The sequence below is a fragment of the Melitaea cinxia genome, chromosome 4 (genome assembly GCF_905220565.1).
Source record: "Melitaea cinxia chromosome 4, ilMelCinx1.1, whole genome shotgun sequence".
Taxonomy (NCBI): Eukaryota; Metazoa; Arthropoda; class Insecta; order Lepidoptera; family Nymphalidae; genus Melitaea; species Melitaea cinxia.
The window spans coordinates 6,638,823-6,652,043 of NC_059397.1; the positions used below are offsets into that span (position 1 = coordinate 6,638,823).

Genomic DNA, 13,221 nt, shown 5'->3' on the forward strand with positions numbered 1-13,221 from the left:
ATCATTTTTTAATTTTTTTACTGTATATAATGAGTAACTTTTTACTGTTAAGAAAAGATGCAAATTTTTAATTCTTACAAAAACGTAAACTGATTTTCAATTTAATCGATTATTATTAAAAATTAAGCAATTAAATTTTAAAAAAAATTATCCACAATATCAGAAGAATAGAAATATCTGAATCTTGTTATCTCTCTCATTTTTAGTAGACAAAAATTTGGTGTAAAAGAGATAGTAAATAAATTTAGGTTATTTGTGTTGCAAAGCTTAAAAAATATCTACTACTTTATTTATCCGAATCAAACCATCGTAGATGAACGAGTAGTGTAACAGAATGGGTATAGGTTTCTTATAAATGTTAGTGATTTCAAATTAGAATATAGGAATTTCTTAGGCTAAATAAGAGTGTTAAATGTTATTAAATGTCCAAGTAAACTAGGCTTATGGTGGGGACCCACTTGTTTGTGCATTTACAGTTATCCGTGTAACACGTATTTTGTGCATAGAGTTCGAGCATTGAATTAGGCCACATAGCGATCTCTCCCTAAAATACCGCTGTTCTGGCTGTCGACGTATCAAGACGGGCTATCGAGTGAGTGCGATGTTTTCTCATTTATGGGCAAAAAAGATCATATTTAGTTTAACTTTAGTGTTGTGATAAATACGGAGGTAACAGATAAACTTTATAAATAGTCTATCGTAAGTCGATAATTCGTATGTTTTCGTAAATGGGTCACCTCGCCATTCTTACGAATTTTTTAAAATTTTATGTTTAGCTATTTATAATCATAATTATACATTTATAGTGTCTAATGTAGAAAAAAATTGAAAGTTTTGTGTATTTTAGTTATACGAGGCGGGAGAGTAATGATCAGATAGATCGCGACCTAATGTGATGTCATCAAAAGGGGAAACAGAGGCCGACTCTGGCACCGTGTCGCCAAATTTGTCAGCTGTTAAGAATGAACCGGTTAGTACCCTTAAGTAAAATAAATAATACTGCTTACGATAATAATATTAATAGTAAAATAAGTTTATGTTCTAATTTACTCCAGAAAACTTCTCTAATTTTTTGTATTATTTACGTACAGGTTTTAGAAATGAGCTGGATTTAAATGCTATAAATTATGTAAATATATCTAGTGCAATTTTAAGAATTAGATTTATTACATATATTATCATAGAAAGTATCCCATCAAATATTTTATTTTATTTTGAGATAGTAATTTATATCAAAATACCGTGGTTGTTAGATAGATATTTAAGATTTCGGTAATTGCAATAAATTAGTTAACCCATTATAAACATATAAATAGAAAATTAATCTTGATTACTATTTGAAATAGTTGTCATGCAACTATCTGCTGTGCTTATGCTTGTAGCTCAAATCCTAATAAGTATTTGTACAGCCCTTGATATTTGTTAAGTTTAACTACTATTTACATTATATAGGGTCATTTTGCCTGTTCGCGTCCACTTAGTGCAGTTGGCAAGTTTGAAGAAGGAAATAAAAATGTCCCAGCTCTAATTTCTATGAAAAATTTATTTAATTATTATTAGTTATTTAAAAATCAACATATTACCATTAATAAATCACTATAAAGAAAATAAAAACACCTATTTATTCTTCTAAACATTGATAGAACTTAAAATTTAAAAACAAATTAGGTACCTATGTAGTAAGTAAATAGTTATTCCACCTTTGAAATTCAACAATAATCTGTTGTGAGATTTTTACTCTAAAATCAGAAGATCAGTCTGTATTAATAATAATTATGGAAACAAACTACAAGGTGGACACATTTTTCCATTTGCATTAAATATTAATAATACCGTTATGTTTTCTTTTTTGTTACTTGTTTTTATTTGATACTAGCTGTGACCATGACTTCATTGGCGTGGAATTAAAAAAAAAACGTACGTTCTGTACGTAGAGTAACAAAATAAATAAATTTCTAAAATAAAACTAGCCTAAGTTACTCCTTACTATATCAGCAGTCTGCCAGTGAAAGTCCCGTCAGAATCGGTCCAGCCGTTTCAGAGATTAGCCGGAACAAACAGACAGACAGACAAAAATTCAAAAAAATGTTATTTTCGTATATGTACCGTGTATAAATCCATGTGCATTTAGTATAAAGCTGTTAATTTAATATTACAAACAGACACTCCAATTTTATTTATTTGTGTAGATAAGTTTTTGACTCCTCTTGGTTGATTGACCCACTGATTTCGTCCAATATTGTGGTCTTCGTAATAGTATATTTTTTGCCTAGGTGCTTGTCTTACCAATTTCTTCTTCTCTCGAATTTCAGCCAACGCAACGCAGCATTAAATCTTCTTCTATGTATGTTCTTTTTTCCTTCTTCTTTCTTATCTGCAAAGAACTCATCTTAAACAGAAAGAAATAAGAAAGAAATTACTCATTTCATTTAAAGTAGAATAGGTATTAAACTTATAGTTATTAGTTATAGGTATTAAACTTATAGAATTAATTTAAGAAGGTGGGTATAGTTTGCGTCTGCAGTAGATGCAAAGTGGAAGTTTTATACATTCGCGTCCACCTTATTTTAACTGTTAACTATAAAAAAATAAGCAAATTCGTAATTAATATAATTCCTTTTATCATTATCAATGCTTAGAATTAGCTATGTATCCAAAATAGACATAAAACAATAAAAGATTTACCTTCAAACGCACCGCTGCTCACTATTTTTTTCTCATTATCAGCCCAGTTGAACAGCCCTCACTAACTATTTTTTCTAACCAGGATTACTTGGACGCACGGAACGTTTGTCTATGCGTGCGTGCCACTTATGCATTGAGGTATTGCCGGTAAAGACTTTTCGACTTATTTGTGTCTTAGTATACTTAATTTCGAGAGTTTTCAAAGTGAGATCCGTAAAATGGACGCGAATTGGGCGATGGACGCGTACCGCCGAAATGACCCTATAGATACAATTTTTACTTTAGGCAAAACAAAACCAAAGATTAAAAATAAAAATAAAAATGCTAGCTTGTTATATCTTCCTTCCTATTTATATGATTACTATATAACTACTTAGAATTTACTTGCAATTAAGAATTCATTCTTATATTATTAATAACATTGATTTCAAAATTTCAAAGTAGTAAAATAGGTAGTCTAACTTACTGTTATTTGTTTTTCAGGCACCTACGGCAAGTAAAGAAACTCCTAAAAGGGGTAGTGGTACACTTTTAAAGTGTACCACATGCAATAGCTTTAGCACATTGAGTAGTAGGGCTTTAACAACACACATGGCACAGTGTTCTCCAGACAACAACAATGTTGCAGCAACACAAAATGCAGACGCAAGACCGCACAGAAAACTATTTGAGTGTGATGTTTGCAATATGAAATTTTCAAATGGCGCGAATATGCGTCGACATAAAATGCGACACACTGGGGTCAAACCATATGAGTGTCGCGTTTGCCAAAAAAGATTTTTCAGAAAAGATCACTTGGCAGAACACTTCACAACTCACACAAAAAGCTTGCCGTACCATTGCCCAATCTGTAACCGAGGATTCCAGAGACAAATTGCCATGCGTGCACATTTTCAAAACGAACATGTTGGACAACATGATCTTGTTAAGACTTGCCCACTCTGTAGTTATCGCGCGCAAACTATGAAAAGCCTAAGAGTTCATTTCTTTAACAGGTAATTTAGAATACAATTTTTACTTATGTTTATTATCTTATGTTTTTCTTTGAACCTAATTTTCATTCTTTTTCCTTCAATAGACACGGAATTGACTTAGATAATCCAGGACCCGGAAACACCTCTGTATCCCTTCTTGCTGCTGGCATTGCCAATGCTGCCTATGCTGATGGTACAATGGATCCAAGTGCAATCACTGCATTAAGTGCATTAGGCTCAGGTCTATCTGTGTCTGTTGCTGCTGCTTATTCAGACAGTGGTGATAGTAATGGAGCACGCTCTGTGGACAACGCCACGCCCCCTATGCACTACTTAACCCCACATGTTGAAATATCTATGGCTGATAATAATGAAACTTTTTCACCAGGACAGACCAATCATCAAGGTATAACAATAAAACTTTGTTTTATGAATATAATTGCATATAACCTATCTTATACATGTATTCTATTTTCTTATAGAGTCACGTATGAATGGTGAAGGTCCAAGCTCACCACAATCAGGCGATAGTGCTGTAGCTACTAGTTCACTTTCTGCTGGACTTCCCACTAATATCACACCTTCTATAACCCTTATACCAATTAAACAGGTAATTATTAGTATAAAAATTAGAGTTAAAAGTGTACTGGTTAGAAATTTTTGGATTATGTAACTACACAAGCCAACCCATGTGGTTTTCCTTACATCAACAATGTCTAAGGGTCGACCGAGACAGCTTTTTCGTTCTCGGCCGAGACCAAGACCGAGAATAAAAATCTTGGCCGAGGCCGAGAGCGAAAATAGATAAATTAAAAAAAAAATGAATTTGCGCAATTTTTGCATCAAAATTTTTTACTTCAAAAAGTGTCGCCTCACGTCGTATAATTGACGAGCTCTGCAAAATAGCTGTTCACTCGCTACACTAGTAGTCGGTGCCGAAAAAAACTTTTTTGCGGCAGGCCTAAGTACTCGATATGGTGACGAATACAAATATTTAAATATATTTGCATTTCTTTGCAGTCTTGCTTTCTTGCTCTCTAAGAAAGCTATCAAGCGCTATTTCTATCACAGCACTTAAACTGCTTTCGTCACTGGTCATTTGGTCATCTCCCAAGTCTATGAAATAATAAGCTGCCCATAAGTTGGCTTTATCTGTTGCAACCATGTTTGACCCATCACAATCGATAGCTCTCTCACGCACTGACACTAAGTGACGAATGTGGCCGCGCGCGGTAGAACTGAATCCCATTATCCTATACTGTACCTACTTACTTACGGCCGAGAAGCTCGGCGATTTTTCGCCGAGAACTGGGACGAGAGTTCTCAGTAGAATTTGTAGCCGAGAATCAGGGATATTCCGGTATGGGTTATTTACCTTTATAAAACGGTACTTATCGAATCAAAATAACGGTAAGAGAATCATTCGGTAACCGAATCATATCGGTAATACAGTATCGAAATAAACCGGTAGTAGGCATAACGTTCGCGTCGTAAGTTTAAGCGGGCAATTCCCGTTCTTGTAGCTGCGCTGCGCTAGCGCGGATTGCGGTCCGAACGTACACCATATCTCTATCTCATTCGCTCCCGTGTGTTGCGTGATTTTACTTAAAACTTATTTATTTGTGATAGACGACAGGCACGGGCGTGGCGCGAGCAAGTTTTCATCTCTTTTTCGCGTTAATGTTTACATTGCATATAACGAATAATTCAAAACAAAAAACTTAATTACTTTCATAGTTAAAGAAACCAGTCTTATGAAAAACCAAGTATTATCAATAAAAGCAAAGGAACATTACAGATTCTTCATTTTAAACGATGGCTCACAGATTTTGTCACCCTCTGTTACTTCTCCGAATCATTTAAAACCGAAATACATAACGTTATATTTCGGTATTACAGTTTAATCGGTAACCGTTTTATTACGGTTTTGGAACCGAAATAAAACGGTAACCTTTTCAAACGGTTAACTTTATGAATCGGTTTGGCGAACCCTGCCGAGAATGCCGAGACCGAGATTTCGGTCGACCCTTAACAATTTCATTGTATTTTTTACAATTTGTTAAAAACACATCCTTAATAAAAACTCTTTTAGCAAAATTTAAAGTCAGTGTAGTAAATAGTTTCAAAGATTTTGTTATGAATTAGTCAATATATTTTTTTATTGTCATTATATATTTTTTTCTTTTTGGGTTGCCTGGAAGAAATCGATAATTAGCCATAAGTCCGTCCATTGTACTTCATTATATGTAACTATCTTTAAGCTTTGTTTGTAATGTATTTGTGGTATACAGTAAAGTATAAAATAAATAAATGAATAATAATGTGTTTCAGTATCAAGTAAATCCATGTACTCTGATTTTTATAGGAACCAAATATGCAAGAAGAATCCGGATCGGCGGAGCGGGATGGCGAAACGAACGGGAACGATAAGCGCGATGTCTCTTCAAGCCTGTCATCATTGATCAAGGTATCTCCGCTGAAGAGTCTCCTGCGCGAAGATCTGCGCAGGCGCATCTCCGCGAGAGGGCGCACGCGTGGTTCTAATGTATGTCACGTTTGACATATTTTACACTAATATCTTGGTATCAAGGAGGCACTTTATTGTATCTATTATCGTTGATAACTGTTACCTACATATGTATTTTTAATATTCGACGCCCCACCCGTATTCAACTCCGTTTATTGTTGTCCGTCGCTTTGGTTTGCATAATAGCTTGATTTTTCTGTATTAACCTTTTTTGTAGGGGCTTCTAAATGCAAAAGGAATTATTGAAATCGGATAGCGATGGCTATAAAACACGACATGTGTATGCGTTTTGGAACCCCCCCCCCCCCATAAATGATTTCGTGAATAAAAGTAGCAAGTAGTTATTAGATTTCTTTTTATTTTGAAGATTTATATAAATAATCTTTATCTTGCCATATGTTCTCATGCTAAGCAAAGACTTTTTATTTGCGAATGTATACAGACAACCCGTTAGTTATAGATCCATTATTACATTACAAACGACTACCATCAAGCAATCATACAATGTAATTATTTTTATAGATAGATTGATATAATAATTATAATAAATGGTTGTTCAAGCAGCTGCGTTGTAAATTTTCAGACGTCCAGAGCCTCTCCGTCCGAGGGAGGTGTAATAACGTCCACACATGGAGATGCAGCTCTATTGCCGTCTTCACTAGTTTGCACATTTTGCTCTATAACATTCCCTGATTCTACACTGTACTTCCTGCACAAGGGTTGTCACTGCGACTCTAATCCATGGAAGTGCAATATCTGCGGCGAGCAATGCTGCAATGTCTACGAGTTTAACTCCCACCTGCTGAGCAAGAGTCACCAATGACTGTTTGCGGGGGGGTCGTTCCATCACTGACTTTTGTTCTGTGCTGCACTTTCATATAAATGTGCGCATACGTAAGCACTTCGAAGATACTTTACCTCACGATTAGATTTTATATCTTCTTTTTGTGGACTATTTTTTTTTTCTTTTTCTTATATGCGATAGGCACCTATTAGGTGGAAGTGCTTCGAATATGCTATATGTTGAACGTCCCCCCGAAGCTGTTTTACTTAAAAGTGCAAATTATTTTGAAGGTTATTTAGTGGTAATTATAGGTAAATGAGCGAGGATATTTGTATGGATATTTTAGTCATAAAAATTGTGTTGAAATAAGATTCAACATTGGGTATTAACAATTTTGGGATAAATTTTCCCACTTTATATTTATCAGCGTCCAGAATTTAACATTCCAAATTGAAATCTATGCATTCCATTTTATAATGAGATTGTTTTAAAAAATAAATAAGACAATCTTTGGTGGGGAAGAAGTGATACTTAAATAGTAACGTCTTATAAAGATTTTTATTTATTATTTAATTTTTCTGTACTTAAATGTACATTGGTGTTATTCAAAACAATATAGAATATTTTTTGGTGCGATAGTGAATTTTACAAATTTTTAGTAAAGCATGATGAAGAATGTACAAATTAATATATTTTTACATTTTGCTGTTGGGAAGATGTTTATATTAAGGCATAGCCTTATATTTCCCTGATTGCTTTATTATGTGATCGAACAGGCCGGAATTATAAATTCTACATTCCGTTATTAATTTATATTTTCTATTTTATGCATGTAATGCAAGTCCACGACTAATACTTAATGTACAAGTCTTGTTTTGTTGTTATTGTTTATTTTCTAAATTATCAAGATGTAGTGTCATACATCGTAATTGTACTTAAAAGTGGTTTATTTTTAGCAGATAGTTTGTTTATAAACGACACGAAACAACCATTTTAAGGAAAAATTCACTTGCTCAATAATTTGAAAATGGCTCAACAAACTTCGAGATGGCTAAAGAGTTGCGTCATTTCTCGCACAAAATATTTATTTACCAAATGTTTAAATCAATCATGTGCTATAATGGTGTCTCATTAATACATAATTTTCAAAATTCTTTATTGATTGCAAGAATCAATCACGCCAATCAATATTGCCTACATAAAAGAGAAGAAACTTATAAATTATATTTTCTGTATAGTATTTATTATATTTTCATACTTTAAGCTAGGCAAAACATGCTCAATGTTGGTGAACTATTTTAAAGAATGTTTGATAATATTACTAATGGAAGAAGTTATCCAGAAGAGTTTTATTGGTGTTTTCAAAATATAAAATAATTTATTTTATGCAGTACTTAAAAGAGATTTAAAATGTTTTAATCGGTTCATTTACTTTATGTATATAATTAAACCTGAGATTTACATTCCTGTAGCTAATAAGTACTTAATATCGGTTGTGGTCTTGCCTGTTAAGTTTACGAAATCGACTTAGGTGGAACTGAAATTATGTTTACCAACGAAGTTATGTATAATTATTGTTTTGTTATTGACATTGACGTAGAATAGGAGTCGGTGCGCGGTCCGTCCGTGCCTTGCGTGGACCTAGAGAGTTACCTGAACGAGCAACACGTATTTATTTATAGATATTCTTATATTCTATTTCATTGTTGTTTTTATTATTATTTTGTGTAGACTTTGATTATTTTTATTTGGTCCCAACCGCTGCGCCGAAAGCTAGTGTTAAGTGTAGACTTACTTAAGAGCTATTAATATAATTAATCGGTAACCCCATTGGGCGCCTTTAATTAATCCGTCCATATCTAACGATAGATATTGCCTTTAATATTTAATAGAGATAATATATTTATAGATTTTAGTATAAAGAATTAAGAAGAGATCTTAATAAAAAAAAAAATGTTTCAGAGTAACAGAGATTTACAGTGTAGTTAAATTTATATCGTCTTATCTCTATAAGTATAGTAATCAATGTTATATTAATAACAAAGGAGAAGCCTAAAATAAAATTTAAAAAAAAACCCGAAAACTTCTGCTTTTTATTAATGACCATTGATTAGTTGTTGCAATTTCATGTTCTATTTTTGTGTGGTACTAGATAATATATTTTAAAAACAATTGAAAATGTTTTAAAGCAATTTATGCAAAGTGACGTCAATTGTGTAGTTAATTCTTAGCAGTATTTCAAAATATGATCATCAAAGTCTTGACGTGATATTGATTATGAGCATATTCATAGAACTCTATTTGGTGAAATAATACTATTTAGGGTACTGTAAACTGTATGACATTATATGTAATTGATGTTAACGTAGCACCGGCTATTGTTCTTCTTTCATGTGCAAAATATTTGATGTTAAATCGTTCCATATTTTATTTAGATTAGAATTAAAATTATGTTGAGTGCCAATAGCATATTCACGCGTCTGTATCTTTCAGTATGATAAAAATTAAGTTAACTGCATATTGTCACCTATGTTTGTAATAATATTATACTTAAACAGAAATGCTATAGTGTAGCAGTCCTCACCTTAATACCAAAACACAGCTTACCAACATTTTAATTTGTTTTAAGTTGTTATGTGTGTAATGTATAGTATAAGTACATTGTTTTTAAAAGCAATTATTTTGTAATGGTGGACGAGTTGAGATCATCGTTGATAATGCTGTTACATTTAATTATGTTATCATTATTAAGAGTAATAACATATTTTTACTAATATTTAATACAGAAAGAACTATTTATGATCTACCAGTTTTAAACTTGAGTGATAGTAAATAATATCAATTTTTAGCAGATTGTGCCTTAGATCAGTAATAAAAGAAAATATGAATCATGTTTTCGAAATTTATTCAAACTTATATAGGAGTGTGCATTTTTAACCGTTTCTCATTAAAAATAAATAAATATATATATTTACACAAAAAGTATTATAATAAATATAATAAAATGTTATTTATTTATACATAGTAAAATATTTGCAATATGGCTGTTTGCTTGTTTTTTATGATGGAAAAGTTTATTTGCAGTTAAAATATATTATCGTATTGTTACGATGGTCTAGAAAATATAACAAATGGTACTTATTACCAAGTATGTAGTTCTATTTATTTACTTATAATAATTTGGTAAAGGGTCTAATGAAACATTAATAAATAAACTATGAGATAAAATACTTCTATGTATATTTTTATACCTATGCTCCTCACTTCTATGTCTTATGACAGTAATTTGTCACCTTAAGTATTCTTTCTGTATTTGGTATATTCCGATATATACCGATCCCTGTGGATACCGCCCTATCGCTCTTTCGCGTACGCTTGCCAAGATATTAGAACACCTCATTAAAATAGACTAGAATGGCTAATGAAAAAGGCATTCTTTCAAAATTCTATTCCTTAATGATGTAAGTTTACTTTGATGAAGATAGTTCGTTAAAATTTCTTAGTTTTCTAAGAAAAATTTCTTTTTTTTCTGTAACTTTAATTTTTTTTTATCGATTAACAGAGATACAAATGGAATAAAACTCTGTTCTGTTATTCAACAAAATTATATTCCACATATTACGTATTTTTTTAAAATTGTTTCAACGTAGAGGTTATTGAAAAGTAGGACTTCAAAGTATACATTGCGACCGTTTACCCAGGGAGGAGGCTGATGAAAAGGTTAATAATTTTATACACATAATATAAATCAAAATTGTTTCTCATTATTTTACTACAGCAAGGGTTGCTCTATTAAATTTCAATAATAGAAATTATATTATTGCCTCCAATACTGAGATTAACGACGTCAAAATGTTTCAATTCCGCTGATTGTTACCAATTTTTGTGAAACGGCTCTTAAATATAAATCAAGGAAACGGGTTTGACATAACATTTGAAATAATATATAATTATACAGGTAACTAGCTTCTGCGCGCGACTTCGTCCGCGTGGAACAGATGCACGCGCAATACTTGATCAATATTTTGCTGCGATGTTATTTTAAAACTGCGGTATCTTCTGAGATACTTCGAATTATGTAAAAGCCTATTTTGATTTAAATTAAATACTTGTGATGAATAACATATTTATTTAGGTAAGGATTATTATCACATTTATACAAATACCTTCACAAATAATGCATTATTTTAGAACAAACTTGGTTAGCCTAAAAAAGGTTATAGTGAGCCAACCTTAAAAGATAGATATATGCTGTCGCGGACTTTTTTTAGAACTTTTAAAGAGGATCATTCTGTCATACATGATTTTTGCGAAATTTTAACTGTTTTCACACAGCGGAAGGTCTCAAAAGGAAAAAAGAACCCCCGATTTTGAAACATTCTTCATTAGTGCTCCGCTCCTTTTGGTCTTAGCGTGATGATATATAGCCTATAACCTTCCTCGATAAATGGGCTATCTAACACTAAAAGAAATTTTTCAAATCGGACCAGCAGTTTCTGAGATTAGCGCGTTCAAACAAACAAATAAACAAACAAACTCTTCAGCTTTATAATATTAGTATAGATTAGCTGAGCTGGCGAACTTCGTACCTCCTTATCGTCGCTATATCCAGGTATTAAATTCCCCTTGTGACGATAGTAATTCTTGTAAGGGAAGTTTACCATCAGTGTATTTTTTTTTTCTTCTACTGTTTTTATGTGTTCTTACCTTATAACTTTTTTTTGGGTATACATATTTTGACGATTCTCTTTTTGATTCAAAAGCTGTGCTTGTCGTATGGTCCTTTAAATTTGAATGATTTTGGATGAAGTTCATCTCTCTGCCATTATAACACTTATGTAGGGTCGGCAAAACATGTTTTCCTCTCTATTATTCGTCACTTTAGCGCTCACTCCTTTCTTTCTCATTTCCTCAATCACACAATCCATCCATCGCTTTTTTGGCCTGCCAATCGCTCTTCGTCCTTCAAACATTCATCCTAACATTCTCTTACCAATATAGCATTCACCCCTCCTCATTACATGCTCATACCACGCTAACTCACTGCTCCTCGTTTTCTCCATCACGGGTGCTACTTTCAAACTTCCTCTTATATACTAATTTCTAATCCGATCTTTCCTCGTCATTCCACTCATCCATCTCAGCATTCTCATCTCGGCTGCGTGCACTTCTTTCATCCTTAAATTTCGTTGCTCAACATTCTGATCCATACATTCGACAGGTTTTATGATCGTTTTGTAGATTTTCTTCTTAACATAAGAAGCATTCGTGGTCAGAAGCTATTCCAGAGACCTGTCGCCATTTCACCCATCCCGCCTTTATTCTATTTTTCTCGTCACGGTCTATATTGCCGTCATTTTGGATCAATGACCCGAGGTACCGGAAGTCGGAGCAGACTGGTGGGGACACCATTTAAGGCAATGTGGGAAAAACTGGGTTAACCGCTGAAATTGCAGATCAAGTGCTTAGTTCTACTTATTTCTTTCTAAGTTCTACTTATTTTCAACCCTGCATTATCTAGTTTTTTCTGCCATTTTCTCAATCTGTTCTGAACTTCAAGAGCCGACAAGATCAACGTCGTCAGCAAACAGCATACACCAGGGTGCTTCCTCTGTATGTCTGATGTTAAAACCTCTGTAACTAGGAGGAACAAATACAGATTTAAAGCAGACCCCAGCTGCAAACCTACAGCCACATTGAACTTGCCAGTTACTCCGGCTTCGGACCGAACGTGGGTACTAGCTCTATCATACATCGCCTAAGTCGTATATACTTCTCTGGCACACCTTTCCCTTTCATAGCCCACTACATAACTTTACGGGGGACCCTTTCGTTGTTGTGATATCCTTTATATCTGTATTGTCGATGTTAATTGACGTCAGTTTTTGTTTTTTCTGGAGAACAAACACAGTTATTCAAGAAACAAAATATCATAAGGCGTTGTTTATTATTCCACATATTTAGGTAAAAAAATTAGAACGATTATTATTATATTGTCTTAATATTTGAGAAACACGATCTTAAATTTTCTTAAATAATAAAAACATATTTTTAAATAAATATTTTACTTTTAAAAGTGATTATTATTGTTTCTATTTAAGCACAGAAATAATAAAGGGAATTGTTTAGGCAGAATAAAACTTGGTCTGGCACATGCCATCATAAAAAAATGTCTTAAATGTATTCTGTCAAGAACCAACTGTCAAAGTTTTGTTGACCTAAACTTTTTAGATTTCGATAACTTTTTTATT

At 32.9% G+C, this 13,221-nt stretch overlaps 1 protein-coding gene across 1 annotated transcript; it reads left to right on the plus strand.

The window, feature by feature from the left end:
• The first annotated feature begins 877 nt into the window (after nucleotides 1–877).
• Nucleotides 878–7,522, plus strand: LOC123670524 (zinc finger protein ztf-16). The gene is made up of 6 exons (XM_045604012.1): nucleotides 878–970; nucleotides 3,169–3,680; nucleotides 3,764–4,065; nucleotides 4,142–4,269; nucleotides 6,025–6,204; nucleotides 6,770–7,522. Exons 1-6 carry the CDS (start codon nucleotides 896–898, stop codon nucleotides 7,007–7,009), a joined length of 1,437 nt encoding a protein of 478 aa, XP_045459968.1. The 5' UTR covers nucleotides 878–895; the 3' UTR covers nucleotides 7,010–7,522.
• The last annotated feature ends 5,699 nt before the right edge of the window (nucleotides 7,523–13,221 follow it).